Genomic DNA, 23,517 nt, shown 5'->3' with positions numbered 1-23,517 from the left:
CTACACCATTGGTGGTTGCCATCCACAGTTTTAGCTCATGCGGGCCAGGAGCATGGCGCGGTTCCGATTACGCATAGTACCTTTTTAGGTACTTGCCATTGATGGGGCCAACCCTTAATCCATCTTCAGCAACCAACTTGTATGAGCCATTTGTAAATACTTCTCGAACGACATATGGACCATCCCACTTAGGAGTAAACTTTCTTTGTCCGCCATGAGTGAGAATGATTGGTCTCCGAACGGCGAGTACTAACTCTCCAATTTGGAAAGAGCGGGGTCGAACGTGCTTATTAAATGCCTTTGAAAGGCGAGCCTGATAGCACTCAATCCGTTGCTGAGCTTCTAATCTCTTTTCGTCGAGTGCTTCTAATTCCTCGAGGCGAAGACGACCATTATCTTCTCCACTGAGCCCTTCTTGAATTGCAATTCTTAGCGAAGGTATTTGACACTCAAGTGGAAGAACAGCTTCAACACCGTAAACAAGCGCATATGGGGTTGCTTGTATGGGAGTTCGAAAAGTGGTTCGGTATGCCCAAAGCGCTTCTCCAATCCGAAGATGCCAATCCCTTTTCGATTTATCCACGATTTTCTTCAACAGATTACATAAGGTCTTGTTGAATGCTTCAACGAGTCCGTTTGCAGCAGCGTAGTACATGGACGAATTGTATTGTTTGAAATGAAACTTTTCACAAAATTTGTTCATTGCTACATTGCAAAAAGGTTTACCATTATCGGTGATGATATACCGCGGGACCCCATACCGATAAATGATGTACAAGCGAATGAAATCTACTACATTCTCCTTTTTGACCTCTCTTAGAGGAACCGCTTCAGCCCATTTCGAAAAGTAATCTGTCGCCGCCAAAATGAAAATGTGTCCGCCAGAAGATTTTGGATGTGGTCCAACTATATCCAAACCTCAGGCATCGAATGGCCAAGACGCCACAGTTGGATGCAATGGTTTAGGAGGTTGACGGATGAAATTGCCATGGAATTGACAAGCTTGACATTTTCTAGCAAAATCGATACAGTCCTTCACCATTGTTGGCCAGTAGTATCCCATTCTTTTAATGCGGAAGTGTAATTTCGGGCCAGATTGGTGAGCACCACATATCCCAGAATGAGCCTCTTCCATTACTTGCATGGCCTCATCTTCTCCAAGACATCGTAGAAACACCCCATCGAAAGATCTTCGGTAAAGCGTCCCTTTGTAGTAAATGAAACGTGGCGCTCGACGACGTATATCAACCCTTTTCTTGGGATCTTCTGGTAACTTCCCATGACTAAGGTAATCCACTATGAGATGACGCCAATCCTCCTTTTCGATCTCATGGACAAAAATATGATAAGTATTTTATTCCTCACCATCGTCATTTTCATCAAACATCGGAGGTATGACCCAATTTTGACATATTGAAATTTGATTTCGATGAGAAGGTAGAGTGATCATGGACGCCACCCTTGCCAAAGAATCAGCTTGTTGGTTGAAATTTCTTGGGATATGTTCTATAGTGACATTACCTAAATATCCCATGAGTTGCCTTGCATACTTATAATATGGGATCAATTCTGGTTTCTTGACATCATAAACACCAAGAAGTTGATTTACCACCAATTTTGAATCACCATAGACTCTAAGATGCAACTGCTTCATGTCTACAGCCGTTTCAAGACCGAGAATCAACGCCTGATATTCAGCCACATTGTTGGAACACCGACGTGTTAAAGTGAAAGAGTATGGCAATATATCTGCTTCAGGAGTATAGAAGACAACTCCCGCACCAGCTCCATCACGGTGAGCAGCTCCATCGAAATACATTGACCACGACGATTCCACCACAAACACTTCTTCATCGGGAAGTTCATCAGTCAACTCCCACTCGGCAGGTAGGGGATGATCGGCTAAAAAGTCTGCCAATATTTGTCCTTTGACAGCCTTCGCAGGTACGTAAATAATTTCAAACTGTTGAAACTGAAGGTACCATCTGGCGAGTCGATCAGACAGTACAGGTTTTGCCATGACATATTTAATGGGATTAGACTTAGATATGAGTCGAATAGTGTGCGCTTGAAAGTAATGTTTCAACTTCTGAATGACAAATATAAGTGCCAAACACAACTTCTCGATGGGTGAGTAGTTCAACTCATTTGATGTCATCATCCGGCTCAAGTAATACAGCACATTCTCCTTACCTTCATCATTTTCTTGAGCGAGTAAGGCCCCAACCGACCGTTCTTGAGCGGAAATATAGAGAATCAATGATTTTCCTGGAATGGGCGCAGCCAACACTGGGGGATTCATGAGATACGCCTTGATGCTTGTAAAAGCATTCCTACACGATTCATCCCACTCGAAGGGTACCCCTTTCTTCATCAGTCTACTAAAGGGTTGGCATCGCCCGGCCAAATTAGAGATAAACTTCCGAATATATGCCAACTTCCCTTGAAGGCTTTTCAATTCATGAATGTTCCTCGGTTCAGGTATGTTCACAATGGCATCGATTTTAGATCGATCGACCTCTATTCCCCGTTGATGAACGATGAAACCGAGAAACTTGCCAGAAGTGACTCCGAATGCACACTTCAAAGGATTCATCTTCAGTTGGTATCTCCGAAGGCGTTGAAAAACTCTTCGAAGATCTTGGATATGATCCTCTCGCTTCTTGGATTTCACCACAAGGTCATCAACGTAGCACTCCACATTTTTATGGAGCATATCATCAAAAATTCTTTGCATTGCCCTTTGATATGTCGCTCCAGCATTTTTCAAGCCAAATGGCATCACTTTATAGCAATAAATTCCCTTAGGGGTGCGGAAGGCAGTGAGCTCCTCATCCTCGGGCGCCATGCGTATTTGATTGTAGCCAGATGATCCATCAAGAAAAGATAGTGCTTCATGCCCAGTTGTAGCATCTACCGTCAATTCTGTGATGGGGAGAGGAAAATCATCTTTGGGGCAAGCCTCGTTTAAGTCTCGAAAGTCAACACAAACTCGGATTTGCCCATTCTTTTTCCTTATAGGGACGATGCTTGAAATCCATGTTGGATATTTTACTTCTCGTATGAATCCGGCTTCAATCAATCGATTTATCTCATTTTCTATCAGAGGAATCAATTCGGGTCGAAAGCGCCTTTGCGTCTGCTTGACAGGTTTTGTTCCTCGCTTGACAGACAAATTATGAACGGCGACCCTTGGATCCAAACCAGGCATTTCTGAGTAATTCCAGGCAAAGACGTCCCTGAACTCGAGCAGCAACTCAACATACTCTTTTTCTTCTTCAGGAGTCATACAAGAGCTTATGTAAATTGGGCGAGGATCGTCGCTTGTGCCAAGGTTAATCTCTTTTAGCTCATCGACTGTATTTTTTACCCCTTGTTCAAGTTCAGGGGGAGCGTCATCCGCATCTTCTTCTTCTTCTTCGGGATCACTGATCGTAATATGGTGACAGGAAGCCGTACTTTTTTGACCCTGTTCTTCAAAAATGGTTTCAATTCTTACATTGAATAAGTCTCCATAGTGCATGAAGAAATTGGAGACTCGCTTTCTTGGTCTGTTCTTCTTTATTGGAGTAAGACTTTCTTCCCTGGCAACTTGGTACTCTTGTTTCTTACTGCCTAATCTCTCATAGACGGGCGACTTCAGATTTTTCGGCTGCGGGCCAAGTCTGTCAAACACAGAAGTACGCTTTGACTTATTTCCCAACCTATCGAACACAGATTTCTTTCGGCTTGTGACCTCTATTTCTTCGCTCACGTAATTACAACTTGCTCTTTTGATCATTATACGCACTGGAGAAGGTGGTTGATAACCCAGACCCATCGATGAACTTTCAACATTATAGCCTTTTCCTTTCAACATTTTCTGCGTAGGTGTTAATCCATGAGTCTTCTCGCCAATCACCTCAGGAGGGAGTTTGCCCAATGTATTCTTCTCATTTGGGTTATAACCCGCCTTAGCAAGAAGTCTATAGGCGTTTGGATCAAAATCTTCTTGAGTCCGATTTGTTGGTAGCGAGTAATGTTCCACTGCCGGTTCTTCTTTGGGACGGACAAATCCTTGCAAGCTCTCCTTCTCAATTTTGACAGGCTCTATCTTGGTGAGCGGAACATTTAATGTGTCATTTCTGATAAAAGAAGACTGACCTTCTTCTCTTTTTGATCTTGGAGTATACCGCAAAATGGGTACTTTGGAATCTTGACTTTCTTCCCTTACCGATTCCTTTCTTTTTGCTTCTTTGTGAAGATAAAATTTGGCATCGGCAAAGTGAGTTTCGGCTTCCGTGAACGGTTTGTCGTCCGCAGTGACTTTCTTAACAATACCGTCTCGACAATACTTGAAACATTGATGCAGAGTAGATGGTATAATTTCATTCTCGTGAATCCAGGGCCTTCCCAAGAGCATGTTATAAGAGGTTTTGGCTTCAATGATATGAAATAACGCACTTGAAGACAGCTCACCAACGAGCAATTCAAGCCTTATGAGGCCAATTGCTCTTTGCCCCCCTTGGTTAAATCCTTGGATCATGAGGCGGCTCTGGGAGAGTTCATCACTTGAGATTCCTAACTCTTTCATAGCACGTACGGACATGATATTGACGGCAGATCCCCCATCAATGAGTATCCGATTCATCTTTTGTTCTCGAACATATGCACTAACAAACAAAGGTCGATTGTGGGTCTTGAACTCAACAGTTAAATCGTCATCATAAAAAATGATGGTCGTTGCACAATCCACCGGTGGTTTATCATCGATTTTGAGCTTTTTCTCAAATTCAGTGCCAATTTGTGTGACTTGAGAATTTTCGGCTTTGACGACATTACAAGAAGTGGAATTATCAGTATCGTCACTTAAATACCCTTTGGGTATAAATTCTCTTAATGTCACGGGCTGTCGAACCTCTTGAAGAAGCTGAAAATCTGACGAAATTGGTGTTGTGGCGACTCCCTTCTGTTTCTTTGTCGCATTTCGTCGTTTCATCGTCACTTTCGGCTTTGTCGAATGAATGCTTTTCGAAAAGATATACTTCTTTGTTTTTGGCTTGCAAGTCCTCTTTCGAGTGACTAAAGTCCATCCTTCGTTGTCATCTTCAATAACATTTTCAATTGACGATTTTTCAACCTCCTTGGGCGAAGCACTGCTTGTTGTTTAGAATTTCTATCGGACAACACACAGACCCAAACATTATTGTTGTTTGGTTTGCCGATGCTTTATCTTCCTCGAGAAGGATCTTTCCTTGACGTGCCAATTCCATAATTTTGTCTTTAAAGACAAAGCATTTAGTGAGAGGGTGACCAATCAAGCGGTGATAACAGCAATAATTCGGATCATTGACTTGATCGGCTTCCTCTGGGCGCTTCATTTCAGGAAGTTCAAGGAGTTTCTCCTTGAAAAGGTCATCAAACATCCCTTGTAAATCAGATTCAAGAAATGGGTATTCTTTTTCTTGCATCTCTTTTAACGTGGGTCTTCTTGCCGACCTATTTTGAAAAGAGTCTACTTTTTCGGTGATTTTTCGACTCACCTTGGTAGCAATTTTCATGGGGGCTGTGTTTATTGCCATGGACTCCTTATTACTGAATTTTGAAGAAGGCTTGCCCTCTTTTTTATTTTCTTGCCTTTCATTGCTTTGACGAGGCGGCTGCACTCGCGGAGCTTGAATAGGAAGCCCATCAGTTGCATTGGCCGTGATGCTTAACTCCATATCATGAGCGCGAGTAGCTAATTCTTCAAATGTATTTGGGCGTATACCTTGTAGAATATAGCTCAGGCTCCAATGCATTCCTCGGATGCACATCTCTATGGCAGAGGGCTCAGACAGTCTATCCTTGCAGTTGAGACTCAGACTTCTCCACCTATCGATGTAGTTGACCACAGGTTCATCCTTCCATTGACGAGTGTTAGTCAACTCCAGCATACTAACAGTTCTTCTAGTGCTATAGAAGCGATTTAAAAACTCTTGTTCCAGTTGACGTGCGCGGAGTATACATATACAATTAAGCTCATCCTAATCAAGTTTTACATTTATAAACTCCTAAATACCCCACACGCGATTTATCGCAAGTATACGAATCGTGAGCGAGTATAGGGTATTAAGGGTCGATCCCACAAGGAAGATTGCAATTACCGGTACTACTAAAGCTTCTCTATTATTTAGACTATCAATGAATTATAACAAATTAAAGCCTACTGAAATTATACAAGAAAATAACAAATGAAAGCTCCTTAGGTTGTGGTATCCCTAACTACTCATGCAAGTGTTATATTTGGATCATTGAATACTACATCTAGGCTAATTATGGTGTAATTTCCTTATGCATTTGAATCCTACTTTCGTAGTGAATCAATTATACTCATAACTAATCCATACCTATTTTCATGGTTATGAAATTAGCTACAAGTTCATTTCTTCAATGAAATTACATGAAATGAATCACTAAAAACCACATAAGTGCACCTCTACTTTCGTGAGTGTACTCCCTATGTTTAGCACTTCTTGAACTAGTGTTAAATCTCAATTTTCATTGCAGAAACAACACCTTAGATAATCACAATTAATGGTACCAGATTAATCATGATTTCAAGAGCTAAAGTGCTAAATAACTTGCTCAAATCATAGCAGTCAAATAACCAAATAATAAACACTAACAATTATAGAAAGTTCAACCAAACCCAAGGTATAAACTTTAGAAACACATAATGAACACAAAATCCAGAACTTGTATATTAACTAAACTTGGAATCAAATACAAAAGATAAAGAGTTTGGAAGGAATACAACCCTTGTCACATGAGCTTTCTTCCTTGCCTTCTTCATCCTCCATCTTCATCCTAATCTAGATAATAAACAAGAATGGAAAAGCTACACTACTCTATACTAAGCTAAACTAACACTAGAGAGATGAAAGAGCTACATTTCTGCAACTTCAAGCTTCTCCCGTATGTCTCTCTATTTTTCTGCTATGAACTCCCCATCTCCTTTTTTGCAATGAATTTGGCTATTTAATGATGAAAGGTGGTCAAGAAATGAGGATTACATCTCCCTTTTACAGCTGGGAATGTTTCTCACATGTCTAGCATCCAATGTGAGTTGGTGGAGGTGAAATTGAGTTTTACGCGTACAGAGCAGCCTTTTCTGACCAGTGATCCGAGCTGCTACAGTACCTCGGATCCACTAACCCAGAAACAACCGAGCGTTCGGATGAATAGTGGATCCGAGTGTGGATCACTTGCTCTGTTTTTGGCCCAATTTCAACCAATCTTTTCTTGATGTTAGAGGCTGAACCAGCTCATGTCTAAAACACGAAAGTTGTAGCCTTTTGAGTTATCTTTCTAATGCATCAAGAATCACCTCATTTGGATCTGTGTAGGCTGAGATATGACTGGAATACCCTTGCCTGCTCATTGCCCTGTTCCAGCTTCGACCAGTAGAAATTTGCTATTGTAATTCGGCATTTTGACCAGGAAAACCTTCAAACTGGATTTAGATGTCTTCACCAAAGTTGTAGATCTATCTCTTATCTTCAAATGGGTTCAAGAATCATCCCAATCCGATCATTGTAACTCAAGTTATAGCCGAAATACGAAAATGTGTCAAAACTGTCAAAATACACAAAATCCAAGTAAAAAGTGATAAAAACCTCATTTAATCACTTAAAAACATTTATTCACCAATTATAGCCAAAATGATTCATATTCTTCCAATAATATAACCAAAGTGACTAAAAATAATATAAAATGTCATACAATTATTACGTAAATTAGTCACTTATCACCAGTTGTTCCCAATTGTCGATGGACCCCGGAGTGAGATCAGTGTACCAGTCAAATGCGTTGCCCTTCAAGGATCGGACGAATTGTTTGACTAGCAGGTCACCATAGGTTCCAGCGTTATTGCAAGTTTCGACAAAATGGGCCACATGTTGTTTTGGACTGCCTTTTCCATCGAACTGTTGAAATTTAGGCGGTTGATATCCAGCGGGCATTGCTAGGTTGTCAATTCTAGCAGTGTAAGGCTTGCAGTAGGTAAAGCTTGACTTTGAACCACCCTCCTTTTTATCTTTGATCACGCCTTCAACAAGCTCCTTCAGTTGTTCCACGGGAATAGCTCCATCGGCGGTCACATATACTTCCTTCACCTTGTCTTTACCTTTTTCACGCTCTTGGTGCTCCTTACGATTCGCATGGCTTCCTTCAGGAGCATGATCTTTCTGGGTGAGCAGTTGAGCAATGAGAGCATCTTGGTCCTTAACGTGTTTCATCATGGTTTCCATCATCTTGGACATGTTCGAAACTTGTTCTTCGAGACTCAAAGTATTTGTCATCATGGCGGGCATTGCAGCAGAAGAAGCAGCAGAATCTTCAATACAAAATCTTGAATGAAGAGTTTCATGTGAAGAGGCTGATCCAGTGCTTGATGAATCATCGTCATGCTTATAAAATTTGGGTTCGGATCCAAATTCGAGCATGGCAAGAGCCTTCTCAATCGAGGTGAAAACGTCTTGGACCCCCATCGTGGAGGAACAGCTCATTTGTGATGTTGACCCGAAAACGGGAGTTGGCGCCGAGAGTTCCATGCTACTTTGGGTGGAGGCTCTCGTCATACTCCTTGTCACGGGGCCAATAACGCGGGTATTGGTGGCAACGTGCGCAGCTTCCTGAACAGGCTTAGCATCAGTAGCCTTGGAACGTGCAATCACGATTTTGTTGCTCTTTGGTGCCATTGGTGATAGACGTAGTTGAATATTCGAGGAGAAGAGATGGAAGGCAGAGAGGTCCCACCGGGCGTGCCAAAAATTTGTACGCGATAAAATTTCAAGTCTGCAAAACGACAAGAAAAATACACGACAAATATATGATATATAAATTTAGAAAAGTATATAGGTACAATCTCTGGGGTTTTCTCGAACTTGTGGAGAGTTTCCCTCGATTCTTCTCCTCGAACACCAATCCAAGGGCTTCGCAGCTTGTTTTTGGATCCACCACCGATTCCTTCAAATCTTGATATAGAAGATTTGAAGAACTTTAGAAGATATTTGAAAACTCAAGTCTTGATATCTGGGAGACTTGGAGAGCTTGAAGAGCCGAACCTTTGTAGCTTGGAGCTTCAATGCTTTGAGCGTATATGATGCTCTTTGAAGTCCCTCTGTGTATTTTTTTTGTGTGTGTCTTTGATTTGGTTGAAAGACCCCTATTTATAGCTGTGGCAAGGGGTAGAGGTTGAAGACCTGCATACCACTTACTTGTCTTGCAAGACGTGCAGTCATATTAGGACTGTGCTAGCCAAATATTATCTCTTCATTTTATATTTATTAATAAAGAGATAAGTAATCCCTTGATTGGCCAAACCCGTGGGGACACGTGACGTGGCGCCGTTTGACTGGTCAGGCCATTGCAGTATATAAGAGATATATTTGGATAAAACAACTCTAAATATTATCCCTTTAATAAGAAATAAATATTTAGATATTTATCCGATAAACATGTGATATGATGTGATTTGGTTGGTGGAGATACCCCTGCAATTTGAATTGATTTGGAACACCTCACCTTGACACGTGGAGGAATATAATTGGCTATTTAATAACCAAACTTTCCAAGTGTACATGATATATGGCAATATCCGATTGGATGAAAATATTTAATAGACCAATGGTAATTTTTAGAATTTAATTAAAATTTCATTGTCTACAAAATGTAACAATTTTTTTTTTGGAAAACAAACAAATATTTCCAAAGATGACTAATGGTAATTGCACCAAAGATGAGTAGATATTATCGTTTAAGTTTTATAGAAAAACTATTGATTCCCTTAGTGCTGACCAAGTAATGTCCATGTTTGGAGTTTAGACTTTTCATATTTTTTTTAACTTTTCGTGTTTTGCTCTAACTGTCATTATTAACTATGCAGGTTAATTAATTGCAGATCATGAAAAAAAAAAATGAACTTTGTTGGCTGCGTGAACGTATTTCAGCAATGAACCCAACGTGGCTTATTTTTGAAAAGTTAGTAGTGGCACTCCATTTCCCAAAGCGCAGGCTGATTAGCACTAATCAAAAAATTAATTACAGCAATTAATTATAGCCATTGCAGCCATTCATCTCTGACATTATCTCTGACGCTGACCCACGTTGTCCACATGGAATCATTTTGGACTAGTAGTTGAAGAGCGCTTCTGTGAAATTACCGTTTTGCCCCTACATCGACCACTCGGTCAATCAGTTGATATTTCTTTGATTCCGTCGTTCATTGATCCTCCTCTTCGTCGTCTCAACTCTCGACACTTCAAACTATTTTCCAAATATTGATTGCTGTCACGCTATTTAGGCCCCCTTCCCTCTCTCTTTCTCTCGCGCACTACACACGCTCAAACAGACTGCAACAACTTCTACTCTTGTGGCTTTGGGTTGTCTACAGTCCATTTGTCTTGTAATCTTCTTGCAGGTTAATTTTCTTGACCTCCAATTTCTTGGTGTTCTGGACTCAACTTGTTAATTTAATTGGTATGATTAACATTTGGTTTCTGGGTTGTCTTTATATTGGTTCATACTAGTAGTGATTCTTTAATGGAGACTGGTTTTTTATGATGTGGGATGGCCTTTTTTTGTTTTGTGTTTTTGGTAAATTTTGCAATTTTTTGTTCTCATTCTTTTGGTGTAAATGTGATGATTTGAGAGTGGTCTTATCTGGGACTTCTTTTGTCCTGTTTTGAGTTTTCTTTGTGGTATAATACTTTGGATAAAGTATTTCTGCAATTTAATTGTCCCAAAAAGCCACTTTTCAAGTAATCGTGAAAACTTTGTTCAGAAAGTTGATATCTTTCTATTAGCCCCCTTTTCTAAGTTTATTGCCTTTTAATTAATAGGTTTTAATTGTGTATTCAAGATAAGAACAAAAGGAATAGTTCTTTGTAGAATTAGTAGGCTTCTTTATGGAGTTTCCTCTTCTAAGTGCTTGTTTTTAAGCTAGGAAGATACCAATATGAGTGCGTGGTCTATGCTTAAGTAATTGTCGGTGCTGGGAAGTGTTAGTTGAACTAGGGGAGTGGCCTTTGAAATATATAGGATTAAAAGTTTAGTGATACTTCATTTTTAACCTTTAAAATGCTCAAGGACTGCATTTTTGTTTTTCTTGTGCATTGAAGTTTGGGCATATAATTAGTCTGAATTTCTACTATCCATAGAAAACCGAATTAAAATGTGAACGGTGTACATAAATTGCCCTTGCAATTCCAAGAGGTTCCCTTAAGGTTCTGTTAAGTAAGTCTGTCTCCATATTCAGTTTTTTCATGTTTTATGTCTCCTAAATAGGTTGTGTTGAATACATTCAGTTTTTTCTCATTGTATGCCTCGTAAATAGGTTGCACACGTGTATACCATGTTCTGTCTCGCATTTAATCCAAGTACTGGTGCAGTTTGGTTTAGAAGCACAGTGGACTACTCCTTCTAAGTTAAAAGTAGTAAACTCTTTAAGGTTATCAGCAGCTTTTATAAAAGCTGGATAATTGCATTTCTTTCACTGTTAATGGCTAAGTTTGACATGGAAGCATGTTTTGGTATGGCTTTCTGATTATACCAACTGTTTGAAGTGCAAAATTGCTATTGAAATTAGATGAAATAACCATGTCTCGTATGCCAAAATGTCTAGTTGGCTATCTTTTCAGCTAGATGTGAAGTAAAAGAACAGCCAACACCTTTACTAGTCCTTTGAGTTTCAGTTCCTTTGGTTTTACTGGCTTTTGGAGCCTATGCTTTTCTGGAACTGGAATGCACCAGTTCCACACGTGTAAGTTTGCTGCCAATAAATCATATGGGTTGGTTAGCAGGCTTGCAGGTTGAAAACTTGGCATATGAAGGGTGAGCAAACCATTTCCATGATACTCCAAAATGTTAATTCCAGTGGCTCGTTTACAAGTTTCTTGCATGTCTTTTAATATTGGTTTTAAAGCAGTCCCTGTTCCCTACAATGTATTTTTGACTTGTGCCATTCCTATGCACAAAGCTATGATATAACTTTCCCTTTTACAAACTATACCTTATTCAGCCTTGGTGATGAACTAGGAATTGTTGGTGACTACTGTTATATTGCTTCAGAACCCTTGAATCAATTAACTTGCGCTGTCATCCTTTGTCTTATAATTTACCAACCTTGTTTGCTGACAAATTTTCCTATTACATTAGGATTTCTACACTTAATTAGCTGACATTATTGTTTTGTCTGCTATCTTGTTTTTTGCTTGCTGTGATGTTTATTGAAGTATGTTCTTCTCATGATGTTTCTTTATTCATTTCTTGCAGCATTTTAAAGATGCCTGAGGGAATATCAGCTGAGGATCTTATCAGCAATGTCATGGAAACACTTTCCGATGGTGTGTCCAAACATAAATCTGTGTCATTTTTTGAGGAGCAGAAATCAAGCTCAGTCTCTTCTCAGTTAAACAGATTGTTTGGGCGCCAGAAACCAGTTCATCATCTTTTAGGGGGTGGGAAATGTAAGTGTGATCTAACAGTTCTTTCTGTTTATATCGTGTTACAATGATATCTGTAGAGACAATTTTACATCTCATCTCTTGTTAACCTGTGTGTATAGCTGCTGATGTCCTGTTGTGGAGAAATAAGAAGATCTCAGCTGGTGTTCTTGCTGGTGCTACAGCTGTTTGGGTGCTTTTTGAATGGCTCAACTACCATTTTCTCTCTTTGATATGCTTTGCCCTGATTTTTGTCATGGTTGCTCAGTTTGTTTGGTCAAATGCTTCAGGCGTTTTAAACAAGTATTCTTTCTGTTTAGACTACTCTAAACTTTTTTCTTTCATCACTCTGATTCTCTATGCTAATACCTTGGAGTTTTAATGGCAATAGATCTCGATCTGAAGTCCCACGCTTTGTTCTGCCTGAGGAGCTTTTTGTCAATGTTGCTAAGACCACAAGTATTCAGGTCAACCAGGGTCTGGGCTTCCTTCAGGACACTGCATGTGGAGGAGACATCAAGCAGTTTCTGATGGTAAGAAACATATTGTCATTATCTTTCCTCTACATATATGCTCTTTTGAACATATTGACCATTTATTGAGGTCATAAACAATTCATGCATGAACTTTCACTGACATTCCATGTCAGGACTTCTTAAAAACTGAATAAGTTTAATGTGTTCTTCTCTCTTCAATACCATTACAATTTTCTTCAAGCTTCGGTTGATTATCCGACACTCCAGGTAGCTCATCCCTCTGGCTATGAGGATCTGTTATGAAACTTAAATTTCTGCGTGCAACCAAAACTACTCATACATTACCAGTGATCCAAAGAATAGATTGTGGCTGAGCAACAATATAAGGTCTAGCAAGTCTTTGGTGTGTGGGTAAATTGTCCAGTAAAGAGTTGAGGAGCCTACTATAGCAAAGTTGGGTAGGTTTAATGCCAAGAATCATTTCCTATCACTTTATCTCTTTTCTGTAAGAACCTACTTATTGTGAATCAGGAGGTTGATGACTAAGAGGGATTTTGAAGAATGCTAGTCATTCGGAAGTTCAGTTTCCTAGTTAGGGGCATGGTAATAAGATAATAGGGAAAACATATTTCAATTTCAAAAAGCTTTGAGAATGTTTGTAACCTTCTAATTGCTGCACTCAAAAAGTTCGGGCCTGTGGGTGACTGCCATTTTGACACTGTATCCACTTTTGGCACTCAGAGCCTATTTGAAAGTTCATCCACTGTGGACGCAATCCCCTATGGCCAGGTTCTGTATACTGTTTCATTTACCGTTGGCTCAGACTTTTAGTCCATAACCTAACCTGTCCCTGCCTTGTAGGACCACTGTATGTCGCTCACCTTCTAGTTAAGCGTGAAATTTGCTGCTTTGCATTTCCTGGAACTCCTAAAGATAGATATAATTTATGTGAATGATGATTGTTGTATCAGATAAATATAAAATCTAAAGGCAGTGTATGATATAACTCCATTGTTTATTTGTGTGAAATAAAAAGCTACACATGCTTCACACTGGGACATGCGCAGCAGACAGGAGCTGAGTCAGGATGTTTTACTTCCTTTTCAATAAACCATTATAATGTTATTCCTGCTGCTATGATCTTGAAAAATTTGCTGGTTGACTGGTCTTTTCTGCTTCCTATATTCTTCTGTTGGTTTTCCAATTCTACATCATTTGTCAATCTCTATAATACTGATCTGCAGTTTATTTTCTCTGGGATTTAAGGTTTTTGTAACTTGGTCTTGTAGCACTATATCAGATGCACTGCTGTAAGAAATCTTTATGTCTCTTTCTTTATGAGTTTAGGTCGTAGTAGCCCTGTTTTTAACTGATACTTCTTTTAGGCAACTAAAAGTCAGTAGTTTTCCTTCATTTTAGGTTATACTGAGCTTATTTGCTGTTGCTGTGATTTCAAGCTGGTGCAACTTCATGACTATTCTGTTTATAGGTAAGGGATCTCTATTTTTTGAACTTGTGACTTTATCAGTTTATTTGGTGTTGACTTCACTGACACCTTGTTGGTTGCTACATACATGGCATGTTGGTGTGTCTTCATGCACTGGCCATCTTTTATTTATTTGTTGATAAGAAATCAGCAATCCTTCATTTTGCACCCCAAGTTCAAATTCGGTCAACTTAAATATCTTGGCTACAAGGAATAGAAATCTGTGGCATCAGCAAAAGAAACGGGCAAAGCTACAATTTTCTTCTTTAGAAACACGATCAAGAAGGAGTTAATATGTTTTTTTTGGCTAATCAGATTATGCTGAAGTTCAGAGATATTATCTTGTTATTCTAAGTAATTTAAGATTCCTGTGTAAAAGATGCCCTGCTTTATAGCATCGAATCCCTGGATCGAACATGTGGAGAAGGGATAGCAGGGGTTGGGGTAGGATGTGAATTGATGAAATGCTATTCATGCATTTGTTATGTGGGGTATGAGTTTTACGTGGTAAAAGTTTTCTTTATCGCTTAGAAAAATTTGATCTATTTCTTCGGTTAGCTCCTCCTGCAGATAGATTCTTACTCTTGATTTACCATCTGATGCAAAACCCTGTCTTGAAGGCTTTGTTGGTGCCCACACGCTACCAGTTGTGTATGAGAAGTATGAAGATGAGATTGATGGCTTCGTACATAATGCCCTCGAACAGCTACAAGGCCGTTATCGAAAGATGGATACTGGCTTCCTTAGCAGAATTTCGAGGGCAAGTTTCAAGGGGAAGAAGCATGAATAGATTACATCTATTCTGCAGACAGACAGATGCAGCAACTTATGTACACAATTGATTGCCAACTTGAACTCAATGTTGTATCTTTGTAGAGAATGTAGCATCTGTACCTTGCATTAGTTGCTTTGCTTGAATTCACCCTCAAAAAATGGTACTGAACTGTTTCATTGAAGTCAATCATCTTGTAACTAGACATTCTGATGTTTGGCTGAATTTGGAATTGACAGTAAATACACAAATAATGGAATTGGAATGTTTTATAGTGTGACAGATTTTGGTATAGTTTTTTATCTTTTTTTTTTTAAGATAAGGTTGTAATGGCTATAGATTAAATGTGATAGGCTTGTCTAGTTGATGAAATTAGGCATCCCCTTGATTGGTGTATTTTTGAAAAGCAAATGCATTATTGTCTTTCATTTTCCAAATTATACATTTATAAAACTCAACTAGCAAAGGTAATCTATTTGTTTTTAAATTTTTTAAGTAGAGAGGAGGAGGGGGGGGGGGGAATTTAAGAAACGAGGCGCGGAAATGACAGAAGATATTAGAACGTAGTACGTTTAATTTTTGATATTTTAACGTGTAAATGACATAAGACTTATGCTCTAAGAAGTATTTAAGGAGTGTATGCATAAATAATAATTATTAGTTTTTTTTTAGTAATAACTAATAACCAAAAAGTGAATGTTTATAAAAACTTATAAAGGCTTCACATAACCATTTTTTAGAAAATTAAAACCATGACCGGGTAATATTTTCGGATCCGGGTATGGATTAGGGGGTTCAACTAACATTAACGACCAATCCGAAAACATCCTTAATTAACCCTTTGCTAATCATCACACACCAACTAACACACAAACACGCCAAGAAACACACGCAGTGACAGACAGGTCTTTCCCTCTCATACTTGTATCTATTGTGCTTGCTGCAAGAAAACAAATTTCCAGGCTTTTCAAAACCTTAAGAGAAATTCCACCAAGAATCCAGCTTGAAATCTCAGCTTTGATCACAATTCATGTCATGTTAAATACGGAGAAAGTTCATTTCTTCCCATAAAAATACCAACTTTTTGGCTATGGCTTGGTTTCCGAAATTCTCTGCTGTTCAGCCTTCATCAGCGGCCCTGAAGATCTCTTCTTTTCTGGGTTTTATTTTAATTTGCAAGAAGGGTTTTGGATATCAATGTGGTTGTCTTAAGCCCAGTTCAGTATTTTGTTGCCTTGGATGGAACAACCAGTTTCAGTACTAGCAGTAGCACTAATAAGAAGCTAACAATGGGGCTGATGGGAATTCAGCTGGAGCGCAATAAAGGAGTAAAGTTATGGGCTTTAGGGGATTTCAACCGGGTTTGGATCTGCCCAATTGGCCCCCTGCCTGACCAGGCTTGGTTTCGCTCTGTTCAGCAAGATAATCAGTGGTATAATTTGTTGATTTTCTTGTATCATTAATTTTCTTCTGTTTTTTCTCTCTCTGCCACACACAAATTAACGTCAATGTGTGTAATGTTGGTGCATATGATTATTCGATGATAGTTGAGGTGTATACTACTTGCTTATTGTAGCCTTCTTTCATATGTAGGCTCTTAGTTGTATTGAATGGATTTTTTTTTTAATTTTTGAATAGTTTCTTTTTTGGAACCAAAGGGGTTGTTCTTCCTAGTCCTGTCACATACTCGAGATTTATTGTGATGGAGAACATAATTAAGCCATTGAGATAATTTGAATTGCAATTTTTTTTTTTTTTTGGGGTGGGGGGGGGGGGGGGTTATGATAAATGAGTAAAATGTTTTACGTTGGATAGCTGAGTTATTATGTACTAATAGAATTCGAGGTTGTGTGATCAGATAGTGGAACTGAGTAGTGATTTATTGTGATGTTGTACCTATGGTCATTTGGAAATGACAGCTGAAGTTTGCTATTGGAGTCAGTCCAAGTAGTTAAGTTACTTTTTGTTATTGTCTTTCAACTTGTGAATGAAAAAGGCTGTTAGATGCCTTCAGTAATTCTGAAATGTTTCTATGAATCTCAATAAACTAGTCACTCATCAGTTATTCTGATAGTTTAAGGCGGGATTACCTTATTTTTATGCTTTGATGGAAATTTAGAGTTGTGGATCTTCAATTTATATGCTTGGAATGTAGTTGCATGTTTGTGTTACAGATTTGTGAGAGTTGGGGGATTTTTTTCTTAGATTGCATAGAAATGCATTTTGTAGATTCCTTTTCTCTCTGGCAGTGTATATATGTGCATAAGTCTAATCTGTCAACTATATCTCTAGATTTGTACATCTGGATCATCAAATTGAATTTAATCAGCTGCATTTTGTTCTTGGTACTCTAGTTGAGTAGGTTAATTTCTGGTACTTTGGTTCTCTTTCCTTCTAAGGATTGAGCTCTCTCTATCTCTCTCTCTCGTGCATGCACTCACACACTTTCATGCATGCATGCACTCTCACATGTTAAGGGAGACACATGAAGATAAAAACGTTTGCGTGTTGCTTAATACATACACTGTCTAAAAATCCATTGTATTTGTACTGTCTACATTTTGGATAATCAGATCTTGGGAACGTCTTTTTGTTCCTTCTCTAGTGGAATGATTTGGTTTCTTTCTACATTGGAGTGCTTCTACTGCTATCTTCAAAATATACTGGAAATTGTCTACATTCTCTTTTCTGTTTTTTCCTCTCTTTATACTGAAAATTACATGTGCAATCTTATGGCAATTTTCCAGTATGGAAACAAGATAACTAGACAGTTTTGTTGAAAAATTTGTGTAATCAGGAGAATAATAAAGCTAATGAAAGTTTGCAATTTTGCACAGCTATGCTACTGTTTACAGTGTCTTATAGTTGTGCATTCTTATTGCTGGACAATTACTGCATGCTGTTCAAAGTTGGATTGTGGTAGATGAAGCTTCTCTTTTAGTGGTCAGAAACTGATCCATCAGGGTTATAATTTATTCATGTTAGATAGAATTTAGCCTTTTTAACCTATTTGTATGGGAGAGAAAAAAGAGTGATTCCAACAATTCACTTGCCATTACAACTCTTATCCAAACAGCCGGGTTTTAGCAGTAATGACTCAAGAGGGTCTTGGTAGCAAAGCAGGATTTTGCTCAGAAAGGATGTGGTTTTGAAGATTTCACTTTTTCAATGGGGAATTATCCTGATATGAATGGGAATACATAAAGGTTGTCAGTAGATGGTCCTGACTCCATGAAAAATCTTAAATGCAGCTAGTCCTTCAGAAGTGGTTAAGTTAATTGGGCATTTCAGCCAGTGTTGCATATGCAATTGGACTGAGTTTGTCCGCCTTCAACTATTTTCTGCATAAGTCATTACTTTCTTACAGGAGGCTTCTGAACTTTATGCAAACTCAAAAAAGTTCTTCAACATAGAATAGATATTCTGAAAAAACTAGCGGACTAGGTAGAATCAATTTTGAATTCTACACATTATATCCGTTTTGAAAATGTGTTTTCCACAGGTCTTTGAGTTTGTGCAGCATTCACTTTTGACTACTATATTCTATTTCTTTCCTTTAAAGACATACAAATAATGCAAAGAAATATCAGCATTCACTTTTGGATCAGCTTGCTTTATTTGTATGTGTTTGTTGCTGATATTTCTTTCTAATTGTAGATTAATCACATGAAAGCGATGATAATACAATATCAGTTGTATATTTTTGTCGACCTACAACCAGATGGATTTTGATCATGGCAGTAGATGTCATCATTGAAGCTCCTTTCCAAAAAAATATTTCCCTATCCTGTAATTACCAGATACATTTCCTGAGTGAAAGGAAGTATTAGATGCCACTATTCGTATTCTGAATCAGATTTTCCAATATTTTTTCCTTTGGATCGTTTTGTAACATATAATTAGTATTCTGAGCAGTGTCATACTAGAGAACAGATTTGAGGTTGCTTTCTATTGTTGAATGTGAGATATCTTTCTGCATTACATCTCCACTTAGGAATTTGGTTTCTTGAATTTCCAAATGTTGGTTCACAAGATTGGAGAAGTTACATCCTTGGTCTATCAGAGTAGTTGCTGACAATGTGGAAATACTCAATGCAAAAATGTTATTTGACCTTTTAAATGATTTGTCAAGCAGTCTTATACTTGCCTTATTTCAGAATTTAGTTGGTCATTTAGATGAAAGGTGGGAGCTAGAATTTTCATGTTTAATGAGTCCTCACTTTTGTTGTTGGAACCAATTGAGAGTAGGCAAATGTAAATTGGGATTTTACAGGTGTTGCTGGAATATGAAGATCTCTGGTCTACAGGGTACCATCAGCCCACTAACCCTAGGAAACCAAATTTTCTAAAATTTTCTTAGTAAAATGAATCTAGAAGAATGCAATTGCAGAATATTGAGGAATTTGGTGGGAGAAGGGGCAGTAACAGTTGTCAATACAACCATGATGGTGCATCCATTCCTGAACGATGTAATGCTTCTTGAACAAGTTGTAATGCTTTGAAACCTACTTGTACACTTTATACTCATTTACTGTTGTTGTGGACCTGTAAATGTCAGTTATGTCAGAGTTAAGTGGCGTGCTATGATCTGTACATTTCAAAATTTTCCCTGTTGGCAAAATCCTTAGCGTATATTGGTTGGGACAGTTTTACCCGACAACCATCCAATTCCCTCTGAAATTAATGAAAATAGAGTGAGTTTATGTCCAAATGTTGGAGCGGTAGGCGAGTGTGAATGCATTTAGTGCTGGTAAGCATGTGCGCCAAGACAGAATCCAAATACATAAATGTGTCAATTTTGTAAATAAGCCAATTTTTGGTGGTAATCTCCTGGAGTTTGCTGTAGGGTTTGCCTTTATATATAGATCAATCTTTTCCGTAAGCAGAGGGTGATTGTTCTCTTGGTCGCAGGGAGGCGAAAATGCTTCTTGCGGACAGGACAAAAGAAAGAAGAAGAAAGATGAAGAAGAAGAAAAGGAAGGATATAACTATGTGTTGCTCATCAAAAATAAAGAAGTTAGTTTCAATCCATCATCGAATTAATGATCTACCAGATTCATTGCCGTTTTGTCCGTCAGGGTTTGATAAACTTTTTTCCTGTTCAACCTCTTTGTTTGCTCTTTGCTTCATTTCTTTTAGGAGATTATTGCTTTTTCGGAGAACTGTCGGCCTTAGGTACTAATTTTAATTCATTTCTTTGTCTTTTCCGGTATTACCTTATGGAAATTGGTATTGCCGACAGTGCATTTGCCAGATCTACAGCTACAGAGTGGACAAAAAAGAAGCATTACCACCTCTTGGCACATTGAAGTGCTCCCAAATCTACAGCCAGTGTAAAGTTCTCCACTAAACATTTACAGATGCTTTAGATGTAAGGATACCTTTAATGGCCTAAAAACTGGGTGGAGAGTGGGAAAGTTTATTGTGTGTCGGGCTAGAATACAAGATGAAATAGTTGTCAAACTCAGATGGAACTTGTAGCTACTTCCTTTGTCTTGGTCTAGAAAAGACCCAGGATGTTCTGGCTTGGTTAAGTCGTAAATCGATCTTCTTGTGCCGATTAATTTGGATCCATATCTAATCATACTCTTGTATTTGTCCATTGATTTGGACCATATACATACCATAAATAGCCTAATCATGAATGTTAAACATATTATATAATTTTATATTCTGAATTAAAAGTCTAATTTGTTCATACAAATTTCGTGTATGGAAGCAGTTATAACTGTGTTAAAAACCCATAAAAAATGGGTCTAGAAACCCAGGTGTGACCTAATTTGGATTTGGATTTGGATATGTATCTGCTATTCCAACTTGGTTGAAATAGTAAACAGGCTTAATTCTTGCATCAACTCCTATCAGAATGAACGAAATAAGCATGATTTTCATTTTTGTTGCTTATGTATAATCCATCTGCCATGATGTTGAGGTGATCCTACAGTTGCATATATTTTGTAAATCACAAACCTGAAAGATTTTATTTTTTTATTCAATCATGTGAAAATTTTCATTTATTTTGCTCTTGTTGTTTGGGAGCTATGGAGTAAGCTACGTGATTATATTATCTTTGATTCCATTTTGTTGTTGTTTGGGAGCTATGGAGTAAACTACATGGTTATACTATCTTTGATTCCATTTTGTTGCTTGTAGATCCTTAATTTATCAGTAATAAAATTTGAAACATGATTACTTTGACTTGACAGATCATGAAGCTTGCGTGGAAGAACGTGGTAGAAAAATAGACTTGGCTTCTGGTAGCTGGTATTCTTGTTACACGTGTCAAGAGGTATCTCTATTTCTTTTACGACCGAAGGTGTGAATTTGTTGAATATTGCCATGTATTTATGTTGCTTAACCCTTTGGTATATGACTTCTGTACTTTTTTCTAACAGACATAAGATATAATAATGGAATGCTGTCATAGAAAAATTATTTTGTTGACCAAACACTTAGGTCTTGGGGGCATTTGGATGTGGGAATTGTGTAATTTCCAAACTATAATTTTGAATGACCCTGACAAGAGGTCAGACATGTTATGTAACAGGAGAGTTTGGAGTAGCTTTTTGAAGATTTAGGTCATAGTTCATTCTTTACCTACTTGTTTTAGAATTCCCAGGGAGTGAAAAAAAACAAGAAGATGTGAGCTGTTGCCGTTGTACTGGTCATAAAGTTTGCCTAACCATAAAATAGAGGGGACAAACTCCTGAAACAAAGTTTTACAGTTTTATGTGAATAGACATTCCTTATTTGTGTTTTCTACAATTCCATTTTCATTCCTTTTGCTGTAGCAAAGTAAATGTTTCTAATTCTTTGCTCGTAGTTCCTTTCTACATGAGTAGAACATTCAATTCACTGTGTCATGCAGGTCTATCTAGGTCTTCAAGGACAAGGTGGCCTCATGAACCTGCTTCATGATGGAGCCTGAGGCAAGACGAGGCCGACCCAAAGACTAGGCAAGTATTGTGTCCTCTATTCTTTCGGAGGTTGTTTTCATTTTCTCTTTAGGAAGTGATGAAGTTTGTCGTGGGAAACAGGAACTAATTGCGCTTGAACTACAAAGGTGGGAAACAGGAACTACTTGCGCTCGAACTGCCAGCTGAGTTGCATCCAGTGAGGCCTTTCCATACAATGTGGACAACAAGCTGATCAGGTTAGTGCTTTGAAGAAGCCAATTAGCAAACTAAAACTTGGGGATGCTGATGGATGAGAAAAACACAGAAAGACCTAGGTAGGTAGCTTGCACCATCAAGAACCTGAGACAAAAGTTTGATCTCTGTCTAGACAACAGCCTGATGAAGAAGCTCATACATGGGAAGAAGTCAGGCTTGCTAGACATTAGAATTCTCAATTAACTAATTAAAATGTTAAGGTGCAAGCAGTATGTATAATCAACTGACAAAGGCTGCCTAGGAAGGAATGGCTTCAATTTTGGAAAAAATCCAACTTGTAATAGTAGTCTCTTGTTTGGAATCTTAGTACGTAGCTGAACACCATCAAGAACCTGAGGCGAAAGTTTGGTATACAATCTGCGCCTGGACAACAGCCTGACGAAGAAGCTCATATATGGGAAGAAATCAGATTAAGGTGAGAAAGAAAAATAGTACTTTTGATATACTTTTGAAATCAGATTAAGCTCAAATATGACGTTTGGTATGCAATCTGCGCCTCGACGATGCATTCTAGTTATGCAAATCAACTTTACGAGGCATGAGCAAAAAATGAAATAAAATAGAATAAACAGGAAAAAGTGATTGTAATGTCAGAGATCCCTGTTTTTATTTATTTTTTTTTTTTTTTGGGTTTTTGGGATCCAATTCCAAGCATACTTGAGGTGGATCCAGCGCCGTTTGACAGATAAATGACGCAACTGAATCGGGCCCAAGATCAGGTTCTCTTGAGTACTGGATCCATGCCTGGATCTAATGGCGGATGGTTTCGTAACTTTCAGTTCATTTTACATTTTGTTAAGGCTGTGTAAACTATAAAATAGGCATATTTAAATCCTGTTTGATAATTCAATTCATTACTTAACTTTAATGGATTCAAATCTTAAGATGTTTGGATATGTTTGATAACAAAAAACTAGAACATCTAAATAAATTAAATAACATTGAATTTTTTAGATAACATTTGCTCCCAAACATAAGTGAAAAGTTGTTTATTTATAACTTAATATGACATATAGTGAAATGTATCAGATTTAGTATTTAACAATTTAGTAATTTAATGAATTCAAAACTTTAGATTTCAAATTTCAGTTTTATTAAACAGATTGACTATTCTTATTAGACAATTCACTTATAAAACATATTTTTG

At 38.2% G+C, this 23,517-nt stretch overlaps 4 protein-coding genes across 11 annotated transcripts; 2 read left to right on the top strand and 2 right to left on the bottom strand.

The window, feature by feature from the left end:
* Positions 1 to 67: 67 nt before the first annotated feature.
* On the bottom strand, positions 68 to 655 carry LOC140006381 (uncharacterized). The gene has a single exon (XM_072048192.1). It carries the CDS (start codon positions 653 to 655, stop codon positions 68 to 70), a length of 588 nt encoding a protein of 195 aa, XP_071904293.1.
* Positions 656 to 1,354: 699 nt separating this feature from the next.
* On the bottom strand, positions 1,355 to 4,978 carry LOC140006380 (uncharacterized). The gene is made up of 2 exons (XM_072048191.1): positions 4,463 to 4,978; positions 1,355 to 4,333 (listed from the first exon to the last, which is right to left on the bottom strand). The coding sequence occupies exons 1-2, from the start codon at positions 4,976 to 4,978 to the stop codon at positions 1,355 to 1,357; spliced, it is 3,495 nt and encodes a 1,164-aa protein (XP_071904292.1).
* Positions 4,979 to 10,255: 5,277 nt separating this feature from the next.
* LOC113722735 (reticulon-like protein B8) lies at positions 10,256 to 15,480 on the top strand. Of its 2 annotated transcripts, none has more exons than XM_072048265.1 (6): positions 10,256 to 10,441; positions 12,295 to 12,488; positions 12,587 to 12,767; positions 12,856 to 12,997; positions 14,360 to 14,429; positions 15,047 to 15,480. In XM_072048265.1, exons 2-6 carry the CDS (start codon positions 12,305 to 12,307, stop codon positions 15,214 to 15,216), a joined length of 747 nt encoding a protein of 248 aa, XP_071904366.1. In that variant the 5' UTR covers positions 10,256 to 10,441; positions 12,295 to 12,304; the 3' UTR covers positions 15,217 to 15,480. The 2 variants fall into 2 exon arrangements, with proteins under 2 accessions (XP_071904366.1, XP_071904367.1); XM_072048266.1 differs by lacking the exon at positions 10,256 to 10,441 and adding an exon at positions 10,482 to 10,500.
* A 562-nt stretch (positions 15,481 to 16,042) lies between these two features.
* Positions 16,043 to 23,238, top strand: LOC113722656 (uncharacterized). 7 transcript variants are annotated; one of them, XR_011814021.1, is made up of 8 exons: positions 19,325 to 19,667; positions 20,110 to 20,214; positions 20,441 to 20,531; positions 21,405 to 21,487; positions 22,067 to 22,154; positions 22,236 to 22,351; positions 22,678 to 22,785; positions 23,023 to 23,238. XR_011814021.1 is itself a non-coding variant. In XM_072048263.1 (6 exons), exons 1-5 carry the CDS (start codon positions 19,563 to 19,565, stop codon positions 22,124 to 22,126), a joined length of 444 nt encoding a protein of 147 aa, XP_071904364.1. In that variant the 5' UTR covers positions 19,326 to 19,562; the 3' UTR covers positions 22,127 to 22,154; positions 22,236 to 23,238. The 7 variants fall into 7 exon arrangements, 2 of the variants coding, with proteins under 2 accessions (XP_071904364.1, XP_071904365.1); XR_011814020.1 differs by having other exon boundaries at positions 22,678 to 23,238; XR_011814018.1 differs by having other exon boundaries at positions 19,326 to 19,667; positions 22,236 to 22,785.
* Positions 23,239 to 23,517: the final 279 nt, after the last annotated feature.

This window comes from Coffea arabica, chromosome 5e, assembly GCF_036785885.1.
Source record: "Coffea arabica cultivar ET-39 chromosome 5e, Coffea Arabica ET-39 HiFi, whole genome shotgun sequence".
Lineage (NCBI taxonomy): Eukaryota > Viridiplantae > Streptophyta > Magnoliopsida > Gentianales > Rubiaceae > Coffea > Coffea arabica.
This window is presented reverse-complemented; position numbering and strand designations above follow the sequence as displayed.

Excerpts from the sequence above, each read along its gene's own strand:
- LOC113722656 (XM_072048263.1), top strand. The coding sequence starts at position 19,563 with ATGAATCTAGAAGAATGCAATTGCAGAATATTGAGGAATTTGGTGGGA. Across the intron at positions 20,215-20,440 it reads TGCTCATCAAAAATAAAGAA|TGCATTTGCCAGATCTACAG; the intron begins GTTAGTTTCAAT and ends TATTGCCGACAG. Across the intron at positions 21,488-22,066 it reads CTTGTTACACGTGTCAAGAG|GTCTATCTAGGTCTTCAAGG; the intron begins GTATCTCTATTT and ends TGTGTCATGCAG.
- LOC140006381 (XM_072048192.1), bottom strand. The coding sequence starts at position 655 with ATGTACTACGCTGCTGCAAACGGACTCGTTGAAGCATTCAACAAGACC.
- LOC113722735 (XM_072048265.1), top strand. The coding sequence starts at position 12,305 with ATGCCTGAGGGAATATCAGCTGAGGATCTTATCAGCAATGTCATGGAA. Across the intron at positions 12,768-12,855 it reads GCTTCAGGCGTTTTAAACAA|ATCTCGATCTGAAGTCCCAC; the intron begins GTATTCTTTCTG and ends TAATGGCAATAG. Across the intron at positions 14,430-15,046 it reads CATGACTATTCTGTTTATAG|GCTTTGTTGGTGCCCACACG; the intron begins GTAAGGGATCTC and ends CCTGTCTTGAAG.
- LOC140006380 (XM_072048191.1), bottom strand. The coding sequence starts at position 4,978 with ATGAAACGACGAAATGCGACAAAGAAACAGAAGGGAGTCGCCACAACA. Across the intron at positions 4,334-4,462 it reads TCATAAGGCTTGAATTGCTC|TATTGTCGAGACGGTATTGT; the intron begins GTTGGTGAGCTG and ends CAATGTTTCAAG.